Source organism: Rattus norvegicus, chromosome 10, assembly GCF_036323735.1.
Source record: "Rattus norvegicus strain BN/NHsdMcwi chromosome 10, GRCr8, whole genome shotgun sequence".
NCBI lineage: Eukaryota > Metazoa > Chordata > Mammalia > Rodentia > Muridae > Rattus > Rattus norvegicus.
The window spans coordinates 60995085-61019491 of NC_086028.1; the positions used below are offsets into that span (position 1 = coordinate 60995085).

The 24407-nt window shown below is 53.0% G+C and overlaps 1 protein-coding gene across 5 annotated transcripts; it reads left to right on the plus strand.

Moving 5' to 3' along the window:
- The first annotated feature begins 1557 nt into the window (after positions 1-1557).
- Myo1c (myosin 1C) lies at positions 1558-23938 on the plus strand. 5 transcript variants are annotated; one of them, NM_001414168.1, is made up of 32 exons: positions 1558-1787; positions 8267-8422; positions 8526-8641; positions 9130-9328; positions 9407-9487; positions 10980-11159; positions 11241-11339; positions 11530-11643; positions 11728-11799; positions 12131-12250; positions 12368-12450; positions 12651-12756; positions 12863-12943; positions 13200-13291; positions 15757-15851; positions 15931-15977; positions 16075-16155; positions 18447-18552; positions 18722-18839; positions 19314-19427; positions 19504-19580; positions 19900-19968; positions 20060-20144; positions 20248-20407; positions 20640-20723; positions 21271-21364; positions 21451-21506; positions 21672-21807; positions 21890-21960; positions 22042-22139; positions 22287-22386; positions 22659-23938. In NM_001414168.1, exons 1-32 carry the CDS (start codon positions 1713-1715, stop codon positions 22683-22685), a joined length of 3192 nt encoding a protein of 1063 aa, NP_001401097.1. In that variant the 5' UTR covers positions 1558-1712; the 3' UTR covers positions 22686-23938. The 5 variants fall into 5 exon arrangements, with proteins under 5 accessions (NP_001401097.1, XP_038942737.1, XP_063125897.1 ...); XM_039086809.1 differs by lacking the exon at positions 1558-1787 and adding an exon at positions 2516-2673 and having other exon boundaries at positions 22659-23936; XM_063269827.1 differs by lacking the exon at positions 1558-1787 and adding an exon at positions 5125-5246 and having other exon boundaries at positions 22659-23936.
- Positions 23939-24407: the final 469 nt, after the last annotated feature.

Sequence of the window (24407 nt, forward strand, 5' to 3'; positions counted from 1 at the left end):
GCAAAGGACCAAAATATAGGAATGGGGCCTGGAGACTGGCCTTGCATCTGTGACCCATCCTACCCTGCCTTACCCACTGGAGTCTCAGGTATCCAGAAAATGCACGATACCTGTTGACAAGTCACTAAGAGAGCTATTGCTAAGACCCAGAATCCTTCAAAACTACCAGCATTGCTATTCTGATTCATGAAGCCCCGGGCCAGGCCCTAGGGGCCCAGGCTCCTCCCAGTACTTCTCCACAAACTCACTTCTACCCTCCCTTCACTTAGAAACACCACCACAATGGTGTCCTGGTGCAGGATCCCTCCTGAACTGGGAAGGCTGAGTTCAGCTGTGATTGAGAGGCGGAAAAAGGAAGGGGATTGCTCTCCCTCTTAGGTCCCAGTCAGGATATGGCTGTTCTGGGCCCACCCCTGACCCGTTGGGTGGAAACAGGAAATATGTGAGACTTGGTGTGTGCTGGGTCTCAGTGCCTGGCTCCGAGACTGATAAGAGCCATTGTGTGGCCACTAGGATGAGCCTGCTCTGGATAGATGTGCTTCCCAAAGGAAGGAAGCTTTATAGGCCTTTCCTGGGCGGAGGAAACTGAAGGAGAAAAGGGAAGGTGCCCAGCCATCTGTATCAGAGTAGGCTTAGGGTGCCTCTGCCCCTCCCATGCCAGCTTCTCCTTCTGGAAAAGTCTGTTTCCCCCTGACTTCCCTGTTCGTTCTCATTTCCTATAAGGAATGACTGGAGACCAGAGCTCAGTTCCAGGCCAGGAAAATGTCAGCTGTGATTTAGCAACAATGAAGACAGAAAAACAGGAACACTGGGGGTTGGGGGAATACAGTTGAAAGTAAACAGAGGGGACACATACCCAAGGGACCCAGGAACTTACCTTGAGGCTCTGGAAGTGGGTAGGGTAGAGTCTTCTTGCTGTTCCTAAGGGTCCCTTCTGCCCAGCATGACCAGCCTTAGCCTCAAAAAAAAAAAAAAAATTGATGTAGTCAAGCGGTCAACACTTGCCTATCCTACCAGCATGAGGACACAGGAGGATCACTTGAGTCCATAAGTTCAAGACTAGCAGGGACAAACTACATAGTCAAACACTTTTTAAAAAAGGGGGGGGGGGTGGGCTTGGGGATTTAGCTCAGTGGTAAAGCGCTTGCCTAGCAAGTGCAAGGCCCTGGGTTCGGTACCCAGCTCCGGAAAAAAAAAAAAAGGTGTAAGGCCCACTACCTTTAGAGGCAGCCAAGTTTCAGGAACCTCAAGAGGGTCGATGCTGCGTAAGGGATCCTCTTGGTTTGTGGAGACATGTGCCTCTGGTTAGGGGATGATTATTTGGCTCTCTAATTGATCTGAGAGAGGGCAGCTTGAGAGGACCGGCCAAGGAATTGCTGGGAAGGGGGTGGGAGTTGTCTCCTAACCTTTGACCTGGAGCCCAGGGTCCCTCATGGGTGGATGCATCAGCCTCTCTGGTTACCTGAGACAACAGGCATTTCCTCCATCCTTCAGCCCCTCCTCTTCCTGCCCCAACCCTCTGGCCAAGGGACCTCCCAATCAGACCTGGACTGCTCCAGCTGTGTCCTGAGAAGCTGGACCAGCCACATCCCCAGGGGCTGGAGTTGAAGCAGAACCAACTGGCCTTCCCTGCGTGAGACGGTGAAGCCGCCAGAGCCAGTGGGCCGCTGGGCAGTTTTTGCATTCTGCAGGCTGGCTCTTCAAACAGCGGAATGGCACTACAAGTAGAACTGATACCAACGGGAGAGATCATCCGGGTGGTTCATCCCCACAGGCCATGCAAACTTGTAAGCTATGATGATACTGTGGGCTGGGAGGAATGGTGGTAGGGTCTCTCCTGAGCCGGGTGACCTCTTCTGTACATCCCACTAGAAAAACATGAGCATTGAGGAGCTGTTCTGATCTGTGATGGGGGCAGAAACCATTAAGACAAGGAGTACGTGGGAAGAAGGGGTAAGGGACTATGGGCTACTAGAAGGAATTTCTTCAAATCGGAGGTTTGGATTTTAACTCCTCTGCCAGCTCCCTCAACCTAAAAAGGCTTATCTGGTAACAGGACATAGATAGCAAGATGACAGTGCTCTGACGCCAAAAGATTAGTACATGTAAAAGTTGCGGACGTACAGTACAATTAATCCCTTCCCTTTCCCCGCTGGGCACGCAAGACTGGGATTTCCCAACTCTAGCAGCATGGAACGAAAAGGTGGGTGAAAGAAGTGAGAAAATTAGAAATGGGGAAGAACTGGCCTAGCATGCAAGGCAGTATAGTGAGGTGAGGGTCTGGTTTGCTTAAAGACTGAGAATCACATCTGGTGCTCTCACCCATCAAGTACTACAGTGTGAGTGAGTTGGGTCTTCTACTGGAGGAATGTGTGTGTGTGTTCGCGTGCGCCCGAATAGAACTGTGACGCGTCTCGTCCTGCGAGTTAATAGAGAAGTGCAGCACCAAGCCTTGACGGGCGCTGGTCCGGGCCCTGGGGAGGGCCACCAGCACGGGGCGGGGCCCAAGGGCGCGCGCGCGCGCCTGAGCCTGGGCCTTGCGGGGGATGACGATAGGCGGCGGCCCGTCCCCTAGCGGGTCCTGGGCGGGGAGAGCGTACCCCGGCTTCGGACTCCGGAGGTGGCCACGCCGTCCAGCCCAGCCCCCGCCCGATCACCCGAAGAACCAAGCCGGTGGGTACACGAGGGAGGGGACATAGCCACAGAGTCCCAGATGGCTGGAGGGGTAGGGGGCTGAGCGTCTTCAGCTAGCTGCCAGAGCTGTGGTCGTGCTACCTCTAGCTGGGTATTGCTGAGGCAGGATTCACTCAGCCTGACTATTACAGGGTCCCAGGACCTGGAGGCACTGGAGCTCAGTCTCTTGGGGGCGGGCGCGGGATCCAGGCACTCGGTGCTCCCTCCGGGCCACTCCCGCAGGCCCTCCCAGCCCTGGGTTCCGGAGAAACTGGTCGAGCCCCGCCCCTTCCCGTCCTTCGCCCCTGGAGCTCAGGCGCGTGGGTGATCCCTGCGAGCCGAGCCATTTGTGAAAATGCGGCGGGCGCGGGGCTCAGAGATGAATGGAAGAATGAATGGCTGGCCCACAGTTTTATTCAATTACAGCATGAGCCAGCCTCTTGCTCACACTCCGGGCCTCTGAGATTCATTCATTCATGCAGGCGCCCACCAGTGGGTTATTGAGTGCCTAGCTGAGTGCTTGCTTAAGACCGGAGCAGCCTCCCAGCAATCTGACAAGGAAACGGACGACTAGTACTTAATTTATTAAGGAGGAGGCTGTGTATTAGGAGATATTAAGAAGGAGCTATGGCGAAGGTGATTCCTGAACTGATTCTTCAGGGATGACTAAGTGAGGTGGGTAGGCCAAGAGAGCTGGGCTAAGGAAGCTGCAGGTGCAAAACCACAGAACGTACAGAAGTGCATGGTTGGTGGTTGTCATCAGGGGTACAACCAGCACTTCCTTGCTGTGTGTAGTAGTGAAGAAAGAAGGCGCCTGTTCAGTTGTAGATTAATGCAGGAGCAGTGCAGTAAACTGAGACCGTTCTCTAGCGCTCGACAAGAAGCAGAGAGTGTGAAGGGGAAGCTTTGCATCTGTGGAGCTGTGCTTTTTAAGCCTCCTCTCCATTAACCTGAGATGTTAACTGTGAGATTTGCGTTTGTAAATGCCAGACAGGAGAACAAAAGGCTGTTACATTGGTCCAGAAGAGGAGCAGGATGGAGAAGCAGGAATAAGGTTTTAACAGGTGGTGACTGATCTAATTGGTGTAAAGGGACGAGAACCAGCCTTGAATGCCAGCCGGATAATGATTACCAGCTAGACATGCTGCCCCCCCTTCCAGGGAAGGACAATTAATGTGAAAACTCATTCAGGGGCAAGGTGTTCTGTTTTTGCTGGATTCTCGGGTAAAGAATTCTGGCAGGGCAAAGATCCATGGTTCTGGAGCCAGAGTCCTTAATTAGGCACTGTTGGTGACACCACACACACACACACACACACACACACACACACACACACACACATTCTCTAAAGCCTCTAATAGTCCCTGATGGGGCAGCCTCGACTAAGACCTAAAATGGATTTGATACTATAAATTGAGCAAGGCATGATAGCACACCTTTGTAATCTTAGCACTAGGAAGGCTGAGGCAAGAGGCTGCTGAGTTCCAGGTCAGCCTGGGTTACACAGTGAGACAAAACAAGAGGATCTGCTTTGTGCCCGGTGCTGACCTACGAGGCAGGCTCAAGTTGTGCTTTCCCTGTTTGCCTCAGTGAAAATCAGTTCAGAGCTGTTCCTCCAGCCTTTCACTTCACCAGAGGTCAGGCTCAAAAACACTGGGTTAGGGCCACTGGATGAACCAGTTCTGCTGTCAGCCCCATTCCCCATAGTTCTAGCACACATCTGTCCAGGTAGGAGGAGCCCCAGAGGTGCTTTTAGGAATTAAGTGTTAGGTACACTTAAGGTGTACTCCAGCCTGAAGCCCAGGGCCATGCTGCGGGTTCCATGGCCCTCACCTGTTCCCCAGTTGCCACCATTAAACACTACACAGGTTCCTGTCCTAGGTCACTGAGGAAAACTGTCAGTGCAGTCCTGTTAACTGTTGGAAGGGATCAGGGCATTACTACTGTGGTAGAATTAGGGGTCCTGGGTTCCCGTTCCGTTCCTCATACAAGTCTAAAAATCTTGAACAAGGCGTCTCACCTACCTACTCTCAGTTCCCCCTTCTGAAACAGAATAACAACAGAACTCATAGTGTAGCCTCCAGCACTGACAGGAGTGACATAAGCTAAGAACGCAGGAAGTGCCTGGCATGGTGGTGTCCCTCATACCCTTGGTTCCCTCTTCACTTCCCTTCTCTGGACTCACGCTCCTGTCCAGAGAGGTGGAGCAGACTAAGTAGTTGCCAGGACTGTGGCTGGCCCAAGGCCCGCTGGGCGGCGGCGACACACCCTCCTTCCGATGCGGGGCGGTGGCTGCGGGGGCGCCAGCGGGCATCCTAGGAATGCGGCTGCGCCGCTCGGGATGGGTGAAGTCCGCCGGACCCCTCCACGCGCGGATTCTCCTCATTCCAGCCGCTTGACGCCGTGGGGCGGGGCGGGCACTGCGGCCTCGAAGCCCATCCCCTTCCAGCGCGCTCCTCCCACCCAGACTCCACTGGCCAGAGAGGCAGCTCAAGGAGGCCGCGGCAGGGGGAGGGGAGCGAGCCCAGCTGGGGACTCCAAGCTCTCCTGCCCCAGGTCTTCTAATGCTCTGGGTAGGCTGAAGGTCGTATCCTCTCTATGCTTTTAAACCTAGGGACATCGTAGAGAACGCTCCCCTTGCCCTGTCTTTTACCCATCTTCTACCTGCAGCACCCATTCCCCTGGCCCGCTCCAAAGAGTTTGATTCCCCAGCTGGTGCCTCACGCCACCCCCATCCCCGGGTTGCGGCTCAGGCTGTTGTTCACGAAGTAATGAACCATCCTTCCCCTCGAGGCTGCAGGCAGCACCTGTCGCAGGCTCACCTCCTCCCCAGGGAGCCCGGGTCCAAGGGGTGCGACGCTTTGGTGCTCTGGGTCCTTATTTCCCCTTTCCTCCCTACACCAAGTCTATGTCCTCGATATACGCTTCAGGCTCCTTACAAAGGGCAAGGAGTAGATAAGGCACTTGAGAACCCTTTGCAAGTGGCAGATATAGGGGGCGGGCGCTTTCCTCACTAGACAAGAAGAGTGGACTCTCCTCCAAGTCCCCCAAGCGTGTGTGTGTGTGTGTGTGTGTGTGTGTGTGTGTGTGTGTGTGTGTGTGTGTGTAATGAAAGAGGAAGAGGGTAGTGTTGTTGAGGGCTTGGTCGGTGCTTCATTTCAACAATTCTGGCAAGTATTAGCCTCATTTTAAAGAACGGTCGGTCTCTTAAGGCACTTGATCATCCTGCTAGTAAGAAAAGGCTAGGCTATTTTTTGTTTTGTTTTGCCTTAGATATCCAAAGTGAGCCAGAGTCCACTCCGCTCCTCACACACACTCATCTCGGGGCCTCAGAAGGGCTGGTGTCGTCAGAGAACCAGTGAGGATGCTCTGGCTGGAGCTGGATAGGTCAGACAGCTGATGGCCTGTGTTCAGGGAAGAACAGGGATCCAGAGGGACCAGAAGGGAAGGGAGAGAGGAGAGGAGCCCATGGGGAAGGGCACTGAGTCTGGAGGATGTTCGATCTGGAACATAAGGCTGCACCCGTAGGAAAGTCAGAAGGGAAACCCACCCAGGAAACTTAGGCTTCTTTAGGGCCGTGCTGGGTAAAATAAAAGGCAGCCTGATGCCAACTCTGACCCTAGGATTTGTTTCTTTGCTGGGAAAGAGATCTTTCAAGAGATTTTTCTCCTCAGGCACCCTTGGCACAAATTTGTAGTCTCAGCACTCAGGAAGCTGAGGCAGGGGGATCATGAGTTCCAGGCCAGATTGGGCTCGGCAATGAGACCCTGTCTCAACAATCTCTTTTCTAAGGATTTAAAGACTGGAGCCAGTCCTTCGGGAGTGTGTATGGGGGTGGACAGTGTCCCGTACAGAGGCTCCGCCTGTCCCGGGGCGCTGGCCGTATTTGGACATTTTGTTCTATTTTTAACTTTCCCGGGACTCGAGGTTGGGGGTGGGGAGGGAAATCCTGCTTCCTCGGTGACCCACGGGCTTCAGCCTTGGTTTCGCGCCGGGTGTCTGGGCCCGTGTTGTAGACACGAGCCCGGAAGTGAGTTCCGGAGCAGTGTAGACGCGGCGGCCGCGCGGGTTCCGGGCCCCACCCTGGAACTAACAACGTTCCTCCTGGAAAACCTGACTCAGGCGGAGCCCGCGGCACGCAGGAGGCCCCGCCCCTCGCGCTCCCCCTCTTAGGTCCCAAGGCCCACTCCCACCCAGCCTGGCCAGGCCGGCTACAGTGGGATCCAGGGGTCGAGACTCCGATCCCCCTAAGCCAAAGGGCCTGCAAGGGGCAGTGCGGGGGGGGGGGCTAGCCCCTCCCTCGGTGACGCTGCGCCGGAGCACTGATTAAGCGGCGGGCAGCGGAGCAGGGCACCAGGTCGGCAGGATGCGCTACCGGGCGTCGGTGAGCATGGGCGCGGGCAGGTTGGGGGTCTGGGGTGTCTCTTGGTGGCCTGTGTCGCTCCTGGGCCATCCTTGAAGCGGGCACGGCCCAGGAATTTCGGTGGAAGATGTCCCTGAAAGTTGCTAGGACAGGAGGCCGAGGTGGAGAGGGCAGCAGAACGCTCGAACCCAGGGCTATGTGATCGCCCCTGGTGACTGCTAAGACCCCTCCCACCTGAGGACCAGGGGGCGGTGGCTGTGACGGTGTTTGACCGCAGCTGTAGGCTGGGTGGGTCAGTGGTGGGCAGGTCTGAGGGAGACAGGCCCCAGAGGACTCCTGAGCAACTAGGGTCAACAGCCAGGGTCAGGGGAGACTTGGTGACCTCCCTGGAATTTACAGCGGCTCCCAATATCTTTCTCTTCCTTGACCCCCCCACCCCCACCCCCAGCATTTTCTAAATCCTGCAGGCCCTCTTCAAAAGGAAAGCTCTGCCTTGGACACAGCTTGAGGGTCTAGCTAAGCCTGTACCTGCCCCACCCTCGGGTGGCAGCTGGGTTTCCCCTGAGAGAACCCTCCATCTCCTGAGGCTTCTCAACTGTGGAGGGAGCCTAGCAGCTGGAGTGGAGGGAGTGGCCCAGTTGAGGGAGGACAGGCCACCCCTTCTGGGGTGGGCATCAAGTCCAGCTGAGGTGGTGGCCCATGGAGAAACCCTCTTCTGGGACATGAGCTTTTGCTTGATCCCTAAACAACTTCTAGTCCTAGGAATTTGGGGTGGATGAGAGCAGGAGAAATGGCCCCTCCCTGTCTGCAGAATTCTCTCAGAATCATTTGTCCTCCAAAGCACCTGTAACATGCAGCTGAGGGATTTGAGGTCACCTGAACTAGCTCACTCCTCTCCTCTGAAGAGGAAGCAGCCCTGAGAAAGGAGATTTGTCCAAGGTCAACACAGCATTTTTCTGCCCTTCCTAGGAGCTCCTTCTCATAACCCACACCTTTCTCCACCCAAAACTACACCTTCCTAGATTCCATGCACTTATTCAGTGCCTGCTGAGCCCCCGGTGCCCCTGTGGGCTGTGTGCATGGTCCATGTGTCCCATGTGATCTCTTTTCTGCATTCCAGCATCCTGTGACCCAGCCATATGTCCGGAACATGTTCTGTAGCCCGTGTCCAAGTGCCCCTGCCTTCTACATCCTACAGACTCTGACAGTCTTGTGGCTGGTTTCCCACAGGCCCTGGGCAGTGACGGGGTACGAGTGACCATGGAGAGCGCCTTGACTGCCCGAGACCGGGTGGGGGTGCAAGACTTTGTTCTGCTGGAGAACTTCACCAGTGAGGCTGCCTTCATTGAGAACCTCCGGCGTCGATTCCGGGAGAACCTCATTTATGTGAGAGCCATGAGCAGTGCTGGGCCCACAGACCTAGGGGAAGGTGGCACCAGGAACCTTCAGGAAAAGCCTCTGACCCTTCTCTTCTACCCCACACCCCCAGACCTACATTGGCCCTGTCCTGGTCTCTGTCAACCCCTACCGGGACCTACAGATCTACACACGGCAACATATGGAACGCTACCGTGGCGTCAGTTTCTATGAAGTGCCGCCTCATCTGTAAGTGATTCCCTCGCCCTTCCAGGAGTGACCCTCCCTATCCTCACGCAAGATGACCCCATCCAAACCCCACTCTGAAATGACTCCCTGACCCCAGGTGACTCACTGGTCACCACCGTGAGGAATCTCATGATTGCCCTAGAGTCACCTCAGTTCTTATTAGTTGAGTCTGAATTCTGTCCACCAGTCAGGACCCTCGGCTCCTGAGCTTGATTCCCACTCATGACGTATTTATTCCTTTAACTATCTTAACATGGTCCACCTATGAGGACTCCCAGCCTCATACAAGTGCCCAGCTTCCCTCTGGCTGGCACCCAACTTGGAGCGATCCTCAGGTGGGCGGGTGTACCTTGTGAGGGCTTCCCACCTGTCCACCCTCCTCTCCATCTTCCAGGTTTTAACCCCCACAGTTTACAGGAACAGTGGTCCAGTCACATATGGGTGGGGCTTCCCCACCCTGAGAGCTCCCTGACAAACCTCTGCCCCAGGTTTGCAGTGGCTGACACTGTATACCGGGCGCTTCGTACTGAGCGTCGGGACCAAGCAGTGATGATTTCTGGAGAGAGTGGGGCAGGGAAGACAGAGGCCACCAAGAGATTGCTCCAGTTCTATGCAGAGACCTGCCCAGCCCCTGAAAGGGGTGGCGCAGTGCGAGACCGCCTGTTGCAGAGCAACCCTGTGCTGGAGGTGAGGGGACAGCAGCGTCTGAGGAGAGGGTTGGACAAGAAAATGCCAGGCTCCCGTCACATTCCTATCCCCTCCTAGGCCTTTGGGAATGCCAAGACTCTCCGCAACGACAACTCCAGCCGCTTTGGGAAGTACATGGATGTGCAGTTTGACTTCAAGGTATATTGAAGTTTGACCTGCGGGTCTATTGAAGATAAGGAGGGGGTAGGTTAGCCCTTCAGTAGGTTCAATATTTGTTGAGTGCCTATTGTATGCCAGGCACTCTTCCGGGTGCTGCTCTTGGAGCAGTGAAATCAAACAGATCTTGCCTCCTGGACTGATGGGTGCATTATTACAGAAGCATAGTAAGTCAGGTCTTAGCAGGAAATAAAATAAGTAACAACTTCTATTTTAATGACATAGTCTCAGTTTGTAGTCCAGATTGCCCTTAAACTTAGCCTGCCTGTCCTGCCTCATCCTCCTGAGGAGCTGGAGATGACAGGGGCGTAGCACCACAGCTGGGTTTGTGGAGCAACTAGGGAAGTCCTCACTTGGAGATGGCATTTCAGTAATGGCTTGGTGGGCTGGGGAGCAGGCATAGCAGATGCCTGGGGTGTGAGGCCAGGTAGATATGAGGACCAAGGCCTCGCAAAAGCAGAGCCCTTAGTGTGTTTAAAGACTACAGCAAAGCCTCAAGCTGGAGGAGAAAGCAAGGTGCCAGGAAAACAGGAGTGGGAAGCCAGATACACCGAAGGCCTTTTAGGTCTTTGTAAAGATGTTTTTTCTTTCTTTTTTGCCTTGGTGTGGGAATTAAACCAAGGAACTTAAGTCATGTTAAGAGCACCAGCTACTCTGAGAGCTATCCTCAGAGCCCAGCAAGAATTTTCTTTAAAAAGCTAAGTGAAAAGGAATTATCAGAGGGTTTTGAACAGTCGTGTCGTGATGTAACTTTCCTACTGAAAAGGTCATTCTGGCCTTTGTTGGGAGTAGATGACAGAGGAACCCAGCCAAGCAGGGGAACCGGTTAGGAGGCTGATGTAATGTAGCTGACAGATGGCGGCTTCTCAGATCAGAGTGGTAGACACAGAGGTGATGAGCAGAAGTTGGATTCTGGATGTTTTCAAGGTTAAAGCAGCAGGATTGGCTGTTTGTTTGGATACAGGAAGTAAGTGGGGGGGGGGGCTTCCAAAGAGGACTACAGATTTCCCTCTTGAATAACTTCCAGGACAGAGTTGCTACTGACCAAGATGAGTGGACATAAGCAGGGGTTACTGTGGGAGAGGAAAAAGCTGGAATGCACCGTCAGGCTTGTTAAATTTGCAGTGTCTAGTAGGCATACAAACATGACTCCAGAAGTAGCTGAGTTGAGTCTTTCTCTTTTCTCTTTTTTCAGCATGTGTGTGTGTGTGTGTGTGTGTGTGTGTGTATGTGTGTGTGTGTGTGCGCGCCCCATATGTATGTATACCCACTGAGGTGAGAGCAGCTGTCTCTCAACCACTGAGCTATGTCTCTATTTCTTAGATGAACAAGGTGGGAGCAGAGCGGGTGCCTGACCCACTTAGCTCACGGCAAAGCTAGAATTAGAGCCCAGCTTTACTACAGGGGATAAAGAGGAAGATAACTTCTTTCTCCTGGTCCAGCTGACCATCCCTGTTCCCCACTCTGCCCACAGGGTGCCCCTGTGGGAGGCCACATTCTCAGTTACCTCCTGGAGAAGTCTCGAGTGGTACACCAGAATCACGGAGAACGGAACTTCCACGTCTTTTACCAGCTCCTGGAGGGGGGGGAGGAGGAGGCTCTTCGTCGTCTGGGCTTGGAACGGAACCCCCAGAGCTACTTGTACCTGGTGAAGGTGAGTGGTTGGCAGGCAGGGTTGGTGCCACCCAGGAGGCACAGTGCCAGTGGTGGCAGCCCAGCTGTGCTCTTTCTGCAGGGCCAGTGTGCCAAGGTCTCCTCCATCAATGACAAGAGTGACTGGAAGGTTGTGAGGAAGGCGCTGTCAGTCATTGACTTCACTGAGGATGAAGTGGAGGTTAGGGCTCTCTGTGAACCCTCCTCCTCACAGCCCAAATATACCCACTTCTTTTGGAACCCTTTTCTACTCAAGCCCCCTTCTACTCCTGAGGGCCTTACCAACCATCTCCTGCCCTATTTGAGCATCTTCTAAGTTGCTCTGACCCCCCCACCCCATAACCACCATGTACTCCTTGCTGCCACCTCAGGACTTGCTAAGCATCGTGGCCAGCGTCCTACATCTGGGCAATATCCACTTTGCTGCTGATGAGGACAGCAATGCCCAGGTTACTACTGAGAACCAGCTCAAATATCTGACCAGGGTGAGTGTGGCAGGCGGAGGCAAGAGAGGGGGCGCTGAGACGAGAGGAGCCAGCCCCTCACTATGTCCACCCCACCCTTGACAGCTCCTTGGTGTGGAAGGCACAACACTGAGGGAAGCCCTGACCCACAGGAAGATCATCGCCAAGGGGGAAGAGGTGAGGCTCAGACTGGCTGCAGAAACAGGAGGTGTGCACAGTCCTAGGGAGCCCTGGCCTGTTGTTCCCCTCCACTTGTCTGCTTGGGGCCTTGAGTAGTGCAAGAGGTGGCTCAGAGAGGTACAGTGAGCTGTCCAAGGCTCCCACCTCCAAGATTGGGGCTGCTATTCCAGCTTCCCCTTGGTGTCCCAAATAGCACCGCAACCCTCCGGCTTCACGAAGCTCAGGAGGCAAGGTGGTGAGGATGTGCTTGTCTGATGCCTGAGTCTAAGGGAACGTCGGACAGAAGGGTGTCTGAGGCATTCATCTCCTGTCTTTTCCCCTGTGGCAGCTCCTGAGCCCACTGAACCTTGAACAGGCTGCATATGCAAGGGATGCTCTTGCCAAGGCTGTGTACAGCCGCACTTTCACCTGGTTGGTCAGAAAGATCAATAGGTCTCTGGCCTCTAAGGTGAGCGCTCAGTGCATGCTGCTTCCAAAGAAGGCGGGGAGGGTGATCAGGGAAGCCTGTGGTGGGAGCTGGGGCAGACACTGGAGACCCATGCTGTTTGCTGATTGGCTGCCCTAGGACGCTGAGAGCCCCAGCTGGCGAAGCACCACAGTTCTTGGGCTCCTGGACATTTATGGCTTCGAAGTGTTTCAGCATAACAGGTCAGTTCCGCTCTTCTTTTACCCCTGCCAGTCTGCCTGCTAATGTCTTCTGTCCCTCTCCTCTGTCCCCTGCCCCCCTCTCCCAGCTGTGACCCTGCTTTGCATCTCTCAGCCCTGCTGCTTGTGCCTGATTCTGTCCTTCCCCCGTCCCTGCTTTGTGTCCCCGGCACTACTGAGGGTTCTCCACCACCCTCCTCCAGCTTCGAGCAGTTCTGCATCAACTATTGCAATGAGAAGCTGCAGCAGCTCTTCATTGAGCTGACTCTCAAGTCCGAGCAGGAGGAATACGAGGCAGAGGGCATCGCGGTATGTGTGTGCCTGGGGTGCCCTGCGTGTTATGGGGAGAGGGACACTGGGGCTCCCAGGAGAGGGTCTGGAACCCTATAATCAATGCCCTCGCCATTCTGTGCAGTGGGAACCTGTCCAATACTTCAACAACAAGATCATCTGTGACCTGGTGGAGGAGAAATTCAAGGGCATCATCTCCATCTTGGTGTGTGTCCTCTGCTCGTCTAGCCTCACTCTGGGAAACCGTTGGGAAGCCTCCTTCCTTTCTCTCTAAGTGTGTCCACTGGGTCAGAGTGTGGGGTTGGGCAGAGTAACTGAGGTGCTGGCCCAGTCTGTAGGCTCCCTGTCAGGGTTCCCTAGTCTCTGCCCCCTTTTCCTGTACCTGTACCTTTGTACATGGTGTCCCCCTTACTTATCACCCCCTTCCCCGTAAATCCCTCACCTTGTGCGCTGCCCTGCAGGATGAAGAGTGCCTGCGTCCTGGGGAGGCCACAGACCTGACCTTCCTGGAGAAGCTGGAGGACACAATCAAGCACCACCCTCACTTCCTGACGTGAGTGGGCTGCAGGACCTGTGGGAGACTGGGGTCCTGCCACAGTAGCAACACCATGGTGGATGGCACAGCCGGGTGGTAGCAGTAGAGGGCTTGCCCAGCAAGCACAGAACTCCTTTTATATCCCCAGCACCCAAAACAAAACAAACCACCAGCTACAAGTTAATCACCAGAGAAAGTGGTGACAGGGACAGTTAGATAGGGCCACTATTGGCCCTTCCTCCTTAATCTTTTTTTGAGAATGAAACTTTTTTTTAAGCTTCCTTATTTGTGAATTGCCTTTTTTTAAAAGATTTATTTATTTACTATATGTAAGTACACTGTAGGTGTCTTCAGACACACCAGAAGAGAATATCAGGTCTCATTACAGACAGTTGTGAGCCACCATGTGGTTGCTGGAATTTGAACTCAGGACCTCTGGAAGAGCAGTCAGTGCTCTTAACCACTGAACCATCTCTCCAGCCCATGAATTACCTTTTATGCAAGAACTCTCCTGCCCTTAGGAAGTAGAGGCAGCAGGATCAGTAGTTCACAGCCATCTTGGCTCCAGAGCTACACAAAGATCTGTCTACAGAAAACAAAAACAACGACAACAACAACAACAAAAAAACCCAAAGGATTAACCTAAAATGGGTTAGCTTAGCACACAGACTGGGTGCACACCACACCTCCTAGCCTGTGGCACCCTGTAAGGATACTTTCTTGTGCTCCATCTAACCAAAACTCAGAAGAGCTCGCTCATCTGGTCAAAGTTAACTATTTAGATTATAGAGCTTGGGACAATGTCTCAGGGCTTTTGGACTCAAAAGCCTTGAGCATTGTTTACTTATCAATATAGAGGAAAACCAAGCATGAAACAAAACTGTTTCTGGTTATACTGGACGGTTTACACACTCAAGAAGTGGAGGTGGGGGGCTCCTATCCAAAATAAATAATAAATAAAAAGAAAAGGAAAGAAAAAAGGAAATAGAACATTGGGGGAATTTTTTCTTTTTTGAGGGGGAGCCATATTGTTTGTTTTAAGGCAAGATATCACTGTGGTCCTGAGTGACCTGGAACTTAGAGAGCACCTGCTTCTGCTGGACTTAAAGGCCTGCTTTGCCATATCTGATATTTGTGTCCCCCATCTCCCCCCACCCTGTTTTTTGTTTTTGTTTTTTTGTTTTGTTTTGCTCTTTTGTTGTTTCAAGAAAGTTTTTCTGTGTGGCCTGGCTGTCCTGGAACTCCCTCTGTAGACCGGGCTGGCTTTGAACTCAGAGATCCGCCTGCCTCTGCCTCCCAAGTGCTGGGATTAAAGGTGTTTGAAGCCATGCCTAGGTGGTTTTGGTTTTTTAAGACAGGGTCTCATGTTGCCCAGTCTGGCCTCGAACTTACTCTGTAGAGAAGAATGGCCTTGATCTCCTGATCCTGTCTTCCTCTGCCTGAGTGCTAGGGTTACAGCCATGTGCAGTCTTACCAAACAATAAACTTCACTTGCGATTATAAGAATAATGCTACCATTAGAAAGAGTTGGAACGTGTGCAAAGCCTCCTGTGACCTTGTTACCCAGCGGTCATTATGGTAACAATTCTAGGCATTTCCTTCCTGCCTTTTCCTATACATTTTTTTTTCCTAAAGTCAAGAACTTATTGTGTATAAAGTTCAGGATAATCTTATGTTTTAAGGTTTTTTTTTTTTCCCCTGTATCATCAATCAGAAGAATTTCTTCAAAATGTTTCTTTCAAAAACTGTGACCCTTGGGGACCTCACAGCTCTTGCCCTGCCTCAAGAGCTCCCAAGGAGCCTCTCCAGGGTTTTAATTTTTTTTAACTTTTTAATTTAATTAATTTATTTATTTACTTTTGAGGTATTGGATGTGCAGCGCAGGACTTCACATGCTAGGCAAGCATCCTGTCAATGAGCTACCTCCCATGCAGCCCACCCTCCAGGTTTCTGCTGTAAGAACATGGCTACCACACTCACTTTTGTGCCTTAAATCTTTGCTTAGATCTCTGGTTACAGACTCAGAATCGTTCTCAAAAGTAAAAGGCAGGCTAAAGGGCACAAGCAAGTTTAGAATATAAGTAATCTCTTGGGACAAATTCCATTCTGAAACGGAAAACTTTGCTGCCCCCTAAAAGCCTAGCACTGGGGGTTGGGGATTTAGCTCAGCGGTAGAGTGCTTGCCTAGCGAGCACAAGGCCCTGGGTTCGGTCCCCAGCTCCGGGGAAAAAAAAAAAGAAAAAGAAAAAAAAGCCTAGCACTTAGCCCCGGAGCTGTGCATCCCTGGACAAGTTTGTCTGCTGTTCTGAGCCTCTGCGAACCCTGCAGCAGGCAGGCATGCGCAGTCTGCCACATGGTGTGCAATTTGTGGGACGGCCCAAGGGCCTGCTGGCTCCTTCCTGGATGGCTCTTAAAGCCTCTTCAGCAGGCATGGGCATGCCCCAGGTCAGAAATCTGTAGTTTCCTGTTCTTGTTGTCCTCAGGCACAAGCTTGCTGACCAGAAGACCAGGAAATCCCTCGACCGAGGGGAGTTCCGCCTTCTTCATTATGCGGGAGAGGTGACCTACAGCGTGACTGGTAAGGACCCTGATGCTGCTGGGTTCAGTGGGGCGGGACTCGGGCACTCCCTCACCTTCCTCGTGTTCTCCCCTTGCAGGGTTTCTGGATAAAAACAATGACCTCCTCTTCCGGAACCTGAAGGAGGTGAGGGAGACAGGTGGACTGGGGCGGGGTGGGTACCCACAGCTCTGTGTGCACCTCTGACTTCATGCTCAACCCTGACTCCTCTTCTGCCTCGCAGACCATGTGCAGCTCCACGAACCCCATCATGGCCCAGTGCTTTGACAAGAGTGAGCTCAGTGACAAGAAGCGGCCAGAGACGGTACAGAGGCTATGACACTGAATGTGTGTGTGTGACTGGGGACAGACCAGATCCTACATGGCACTGTGCCCGTGAGTGTGTGTGTTAATACCCATGCGCACTGCCGTCGGTGTCTGTGGGAAGCTGCTCTCAGGGCCATCTTTGCCTGTTTCTTTTTTCCAATGGATTTATTTATTTACTTATGTCTATGAGGGCTTTGTTTGCCTGCCTGCTTCCATGACAGAAGAGCATCAGACCGAAGAGGGCATCAGATCCTGTGACAGATGGTTGTGAGCCACCATGTGGTTGCTGGGAATTGAACTCAGGATCGCTGGAAGAGCAGTCAGTGCTCTTAACCACTGAGCCATCTCTTCAGCCCCCCCCCCTTTTTCCCAATTTATTACATTTATTTATTTGAGTGTGTGTGTGTGTGTGTGTGTGTGTGTGTGTGTGTGTGTGTGTGTGTACACGTGCCAGGGTGTGAATGGAGGTCATTAGAGTCAGTTCTCTCTTTCCAGCACATAAGTCTTGGGAATCAAACTCGAGTTTGACAGCCTTGTCAGGAACTGGTTTTACCCAGGAGCCACCTTTCTCCAAATTTGGCCCTTGTGTGCCTCCCTGCTTCTCTCTCTAGGGTACCCATGGCACCCCTGTCTATGTGGGTGCTTGTGTGCATCGGCTTAGTCAGCAGATGTCTCTCAGCTCTGAGGAATCAGAGACAAATAGGTGTCCTCGCAGCCCGCTGTGGTCAGGGCCAGATGCTGAATGAAAGAGCTGGAAAAGTCCCTGGCCTGGGGACTGTGTGCATGGGTGCTTTGGGAACCCCTAAGAGGAAGCAAACTGCCTGAGGGGGTGGAGGGGTCTGGGAAGACTCCAAGGCAGAGGCAGCATTTGAGATAAGAGGATGAGTAAGTGCTTGTCAACTGGACCTGGAGGGGGTCGCTGTAGACAGCAGGAGGTCAGCACATACGCTTAGAGGCTAAGCCAAGCTAGACAGTTGAACAGAAGAACACAGTGGAGGAGAGGCTGGAGAAGGCACATGTGACCATGGTGCCCAATGCAGGGGACCTTCAGCTGACGGTAGAGGTGCAGCTATTGGGATGAACCAGAAGAGGTTATCACAGCTCCAGGTTGGGAGGGAGAGAGGACCAGAGTATTTCCAGATGGATCACATTGTGGTGCCCACCCAGGACCCTGCTCCTGCTGTCCTGACTCTGTGCTCCCCGCCTCCTGCCTGAGCCTCTTCCTCTTCCCAGCCAGTATCTCCCCACTCGGAGACCTCCACACTCTCTCCTGCCATGCTCTGTTTCCTCTGGTTTCCTATCCAGTGACAGTGCTGCCACTCCTCACCCCCCTTCCCCAGCCCCCCAGCCTTGTTCTTCTCACTCAGGACCATTCTCTACCCAGACCAGGACTCCATCCCCCCCATTCCAACCCTCCTCACCCCCACTCTTTCATTCATACACCAGGTGATGCCTGTTTCTGGGCCTGAGTACTTTTTTTTTTTTTTTTTCGTTTTTTCGGAGCTGGGGACCGAACCCAGGGCCTTGCGCTTGCTAGGCAAGTGCTCTACCGCTGAGCTAAATCCCCAACCCCTGGGCCTGAGTACTTAACTCTCTCCTTTGTCCCTGTAACCACCGCTCCAAGTCAGTCCCTATTATTGGGCCTGTGAGCCAGCCAACCTCTTCCCTGGTTTCCTGGCTCCCCACTGGCCCCTCCCAATCTATCTTCCACATAAATGCCGAAGAAATAATCTATCATACAGATCTCATTGCTGCTCCCTTGCTCCAAACTCCTCATGGGTTCTCTGTTTTCCCAAAGAGAAAAATCTAGTCTCTCCAGTGTTATCCTGCTCTGATACACTGCCTCTGCCTGCCTTAAATCTTTGCAAGGTTGTAGCTCCCCGTGCATCAAGCCTTTGCTTAGCCCTTCATCTGCCTAGACTGTCTTTCTCCCCTGCTGTCTCCTACTGATGCTCACAATCTCGATTTCGGGTCATTTCCAGAAGATCTTCCCCGTGCACTTTTCCTTAGACAGATCAGTTGTCTCGAAAATAAGGAGGGAGTGGAGATATCTTAGAGATAGGATGCTCTCCTAATGAGTACGAGCCCCTGACTTACTTCCTCGGCATCAAAAAAGGGGGGTGGAGGGAATGGAGTGTAATAATGTCACTAGGACCCTGAGGAGGAAATCCAGCCCCTTCTGGTATGAGGCAGGGTTGATGGGAGGAAGGAGCGGGCAGAGGGGACATGCAGGCTTTAGTGGCCTCAACCCAGCCCCAGCCAACCTCCTATACTCCTTTGGCTCATCAGGTGGCCACCCAGTTCAAGATGAGCCTCTTGCAGCTAGTGGAGATCCTGAGGTCTAAGGAACCTGCTTATATCCGGTGCATCAAGCCAAATGACGCCAAACAGCCGGGTAGGTCCTCCAACCCCATAAGCTGTGCCTCTGAGATGGGAACAGTTCCTTTCAGGAGGAGCCCGGGGACCATCTCTGTTAGTCTCAGGTCACTTTGTTACTTTGTTTCCTCTCAGGTCGCTTTGATGAGGTGCTCATCAGGTCACTTTGTTACTTTGTTTCCTCTCAGGTCGCTTTGATGAGGTGCTCATCCGACACCAAGTGAAGTACCTGGGACTTATGGAGAATCTGCGTGTGCGCAGAGCTGGCTTTGCCTACCGTCGAAAATATGAGGCTTTCCTGCAGAGGTGGGTGTGGTCAGCCCACCAGTGAATGGATGAACTGGGAGGGTGAGCACCGACTGGACCATGTGAGGGAGGAGGGACGGTTATAACTCTATTTTAGATGTGAGGGTACAGAGACCTTCAGCAGCAGTAAGACCCAGGCCAGTAATCTTTTTCTGCTACAGGCCTAATGTTAGTCTTAGAAAAGACTTATAAGCCAGGTACACAACTCCACCCTCCCTGAATCCCCTGGTGAGAGACATGGGAAGAGCTGCCACCAGAGATGGTGGTCACCAGCGCTCAGAGAAGATGTTATAACTATGTAGTTATTCAGAGGACAGGACCTGAGCCAACCAGGATATGAATCCCATCTCTGCCTTAGGAAGATGGGAATACTTCAGTCTTCCATCTTTAAAATGAGGACCCTCAGGCATATGTACCATGTACCCGCCAGTGGGAGCACCTATAGATTCCCAGCAAATTCCCCTCCATTCCTAGGTACAAGTCACTGTGCCCAGAGACATGGCCCGTGTGGACAGGACGGCCCCAGGATGGGGTGGCTGTGTTGGTCAGACACCTTGGCTATAAGCCAGAAGAGTACAAAATGGGCAGGTAAGTGGGGCCTGTTTCTGGGGCCTGGAGGATGAAGGAGGTGGTGTCCCCAGGCTGATCACTGCTGTCGTCCCAGGACTAAGATCTTCATCCGATTCCCCAAGACCTTGTTTGCCACAGAGGACTCCCTGGAAGTCCGACGGCAGAGTCTAGGTGAGAGAGACTCACCTTTGCTGTCCCACAGGGGTCCTGGTGTATAGAAACCACTGCTTTTGGGCTTTCTCTCCAGGAAGCCTGCCCAGCCATGCTCAAGTCTCTTCCCCCTTTTGCCACCCCCAGCAAAGGCCACCAGCCACCCCAGTTGCCTCTGGACACAGATACCAAACCCATCCCCACCCTCCCCTCCCGTCTTTCACTGACTCGCCTCACACAGCCCTTTACTCGGGTGTTCCTCACTCCTACACCACTGACCGTGCCAGGCCCTCGACCAGGGCTCTGAGCTCTGACACCTCATTTTCTCCCCCAATCATAGCCACCAAGATCCAGGCGGCGTGGAGGGGCTTTCATTGGCGGCAGAAATTTCTCCGGGTGAAGCGATCAGGTGTGGGGGTGCAGGGGTCTTTGGGGGGGGTACTGGGGGTGGGGGCCGCCATGGTGAGAAGATAATGGTCAGCTATCTGTGGTATCGACAGCCATCTGTATCCAGTCCTGGTGGCGCGGTACACTGGGCCGGAGGAAGGCAGCCAAAAGGAAGTGGGCAGCCCAGACTATCCGTAGGTGAGTGCTGGGGTGCCAGTGTGTGGGAACTACAGATCAAAGTGAGTGTGGGGATCTTTTGTTCGGTTTCTCACCCCAGCTGTGTCTGACCCTCCACCCCTAGACTCATCCGTGGCTTCATTTTGCGTCATGCACCCCGGTGCCCTGAGAATGCCTTCTTCCTGGACCACGTGCGCACGTCATTTTTGCTTAACCTGAGGCGACAACTACCCCGGAATGTTCTGGACACCTCCTGGCCCACACCCCCACCTGCCCTGAGAGAGGTCTGTGGGCTCTCCCTGCTGCGTTAGGGATGTAATCAGGGCACTTAGCTTAGGAATCCTCAGATCCTGTGTCGGGAGAGCTGGCCAGGGAAGACTCAGCAGGGAGAGACAAGAGAAATGGGTTAGGAAAACGAGAAACACTCCACAGGACTGTCTGGCTTGAGGGGCTTTTTAAGGGCCTTCAGTGGGAAGGACAGGCTGGAAAGTCGCTCTGATCCTGCTCTTCACATAGGCCTCGGAGCTGCTCCGGGAGCTATGCATGAAGAACATGGTGTGGAAATACTGCCGGAGTATCAGCCCTGAGTGGAAGCAGCAGGTGTGGACAACTTGGCCGCAAGTATTTGGCCGTAGGGGCCCTGGGAATAGCATGCATTTTGCCTGGTAGATACTGTACCCCCAAAAGAAGGCCAGGCCTTCATTGGACTTCATATAGGAAGTGGAGGCTGCAGTAAATTTGAGGAAGCAATGGAAGCCATGTTGTAGACGAGCTCGCTTTCATTGGTAGAAGCGTATAAGCCTTGACTGGTCCAGCTTCACACTCAGTTATTAGTGTCAGCTGTTGATGTGCCTTGTATTTACCATGGTGTTGGATGAGGAGGACCTTAGATAACCCTACATGATCCTAAGCTGGATCTGGATCTTGAGGGGCTCGAGGGCCTGGTGGGAATCATTTCCAAAGTCAAACCTGAAACTTGATGGCCTGCCGTGACTCCTCTGGAGAGCTCTCTGCCTTGTTGAGTGGGGACGATGGGCTAGGAAGGGAGTCTTGGTGTTAGGGACCAGAGAGCTGATGAGGGAGCTGCTAGGACTGCCCTCCAGTGTGTTCCCAGTCCTTTGACACTGTATTCTTTTTGTCTCTTCAGCTGCAGCAAAAGGCGGTGGCTAGTGAAATTTTCAAGGGCAAGAAGGACAATTACCCCCAGAGTGTCCCCAGACTTTTCATCAGCACACGGCTTGGTGAGCCCCCTCTCTCCAGCCTTCCAGCATCATCTTGTACCTTTCTGGCCTTAACCTGACTTTCCTTTCTCCTATCTTGGATGTAGGCACAGAGGAGATCAGCCCCAGAGTGCTTCAGGCCTTGGGCTCTGAACCCATCCAGGTAAGAACCCGCTGCAACTCTAACCCACCCCACTCTACCCCACCCTCTCACAGTTCTCCATCCCAGGGCCAGAGAAAGTGGGTCATGGCTTTATCAGTGGGCAAGGAAGTTGTCCCTGCAACCCCTTAACCCAACCCTGCCCCTCACACTGTTTCATGTCTCTAGTATGCAGTGCCTGTGGTAAAATACGACCGTAAGGGCTACAAGCCTCGTTCCCGGCAGCTGCTGCTCACACCCAGTGCTGTGGTCATCGTGGAGGATGCCAAAGTCAAGCAGAGAATTGATTATGCCAACCTAACTGGTTAGCCAGAGTGAAGGCCTGCAGGGGTGGGAAGGAGCCCTGCTCTGACCACCGCTCCCTGACCTCTGTTCTCCCCTCTCAGGAATCTCCGTCAGTAGCCTGAGTGATAGCCTGTTTGTGCTTCACGTGCAGCGTGAAGACAGCAAGCAGAAGGTACCCTTTTAGGGCTCAGGAGGCAGAGGGATCCTCTAGCCCTAAACAAGGCTTGACTCATCCGTGCATTGTGCTCCCCAGGGAGATGTGGTACTGCAGAGCGATCATGTGATCGAGACACTAACCAAGACGGCCCTCAGTGCTGACCGTGTGAATAATATCAACATCAACCAGGGCAGGTGAGGCGTGCGTGCGTGTGTGTGTGTGTGTGTGTGTGTGTGTGTGTGTGTGTGTGTGTGTGTGTGTGTGACTCAAGGACATGGGGGCAGGACCACCTAGGGGATCCATCTCTGTGAACAAGTCTTCATGTGCTTCCTCGCCTCCAGCATCACGTTTGCAGGGGGTCCAGGCAGGGATGGCATCATCGACTTCACATCTGGCTCAGAGCTTCTCATCACCAAGGCTAAGAATGGCCACCTGGCTGTGGTGAGTGGGACCTGCTGTCCTGGGTCTAAGGTAGAACCATTGACCACCAAGCTCTCCTTGGACTATGTGTCCCCCTTTTCCTGAGACCCATGAGAGGGGAGTTACTTGGGCCCCTATGGTGGCCATAAAAGGGTGATAAGAAGGAGGGCAATGGGAAAGTATGGGGAAGATCGCAGTTATTGCTGTGGGAACAGAAAAGTCATCAGGACCAAACTCCTGCAGGACTGTAAGCCCTGCAGCTCCTCCACTTCCTCCTGGCCTTTTCCCCATAGGTGGCCCCACGGCTGAATTCTCGGTGATGAAGGTGCCGGTGGACCCCTCCTGACTCCTGATGCTTTGCTTAGTCCCCTCCTCCCCTCCCAGTTACCAAAGACTCAAGCTTCCAGACAGGGATCCAGGGACACCCTCAAAGCCCACCTGCAGACTCCTGCCCCCTGCTCATCCTCTCTTGAGGTGATCAGGAACCAGGGAGCTTCCCCAGGAGTGGGCCAGGCCGGGCCAAGCAATAGAAAAGCAGAGGTCTGAGCAGGCCAGGCCAGCCCTCTGCTGATGCCAAATATCTAAGAGAAGGGAATTTTAACTGAGGTTTTCTCTGAGACTTTTTGATGCTTTATAGGAAACTATTTTTTTAAAAAAGTCATTTTCCTATCCTAAACACACTGGATGTGTTTTCCCTGACTCAAACAGGACAAGGAATGTAGCTGAAAGACTGACTGGGCTGGGCTGAGGCCCCCCCTCTCTGGCCAAGCCTCTCCTCATTCCCTTGGCACCTTGTCTGTCTGTCCATCCACCTGCACCTTTTGCAGCCCACTATGACCTCCACCAAGAAGCTGAGGCCACCTTTGCCTACCCCATATTCCTGCCTTAAGAATGTCCTTTTAGGAGCTGGGGTATAGCCCAGAGGTAGAACTGGTGCTAAGCATGCGTGAGACCCTGGGCTCAATCCCCAGCATTAAAAAAAAATGTTTTTAATATTTTCACCCCAGTCTGAGGGCACTCTAAAGTTGGGGGAAAGTCTTAAGAGTTTGAAAGACTTCAGAGAATTGTCTGGTTCAGGCAAATCACAGAGATGGAGACAGGCACACAGAGGGAGGAAGACTTACCAGTAGAAGATTGGAGCAAACCCTAAAGTAAAACTCGCCCTCAGCACATCTCACTGCCTTTCCCAGGGACAAGGAGGCCCATAAAGCAAGGGTTGTGTCTTATGTATATCCCTGGCTCTCAGACCAGCAATCACCCTTGGGAGCCACCAGGTGGGAGGGAGTCTTCTACCTGGGTCTATGCCTTAGGATGTCAACTCCTTACACACATACTTTTGACCCAATATAGTACGGTCTTTATTGGCTCTGGGTACCTCTATGACCTGGGAGCATGGGGACAGGGCTGGCCTTGGAGGAACTGCAGGGGCATCACTTCTTTCTGCTGTTTCTCTCCACCCCAGAGGTCCTTGGGTTTGCCCAGCTCTCTCTGTGCCCTCTGGGTTTCTCAGCCCACTGCTGACACTTCTGCAATCCAGAGAAACACTAAATAAAACAATATGTATTTGCCAACACCGTGTCCCTGTGAGTGCTGGGGGAAAAGGGCCTGGGTGGCCTGGAACAGAAGAAAGGAGATAGACCTACTTAGGAACAATAGCAAGAACCAAGTTGGGTGTGGTATTGCAAGCCTTAGCGCTCAGGAGGCAGGGACAGGACAATTGGATTTCTGAATTGTAGGCCAGCCTGGTCTACAAATCACGTTCCAGGGATATATATAGAGAGACCCTGTCTTGAAAAAAAAAAAAAAAGAGCAATGGTTGTACTGGCACAGGGCTCTGGATTTGGGCAAACAAACATCTGGTCTGGCAGCACCGCTGGACTAAGGGGACCTAGCATGGGCAGTATAAGCCCAAGGGCCAATGCTGATGAAAAGCACTCAGGTTGAGAGGGATTAGCACTTCATAAAGAAACTGGTGTTTGAGGAAGCTCAGAGGCTTGTTTCTAGTTCTGGGGATAACAAATAATGAATCCAGTCCAAAGTGG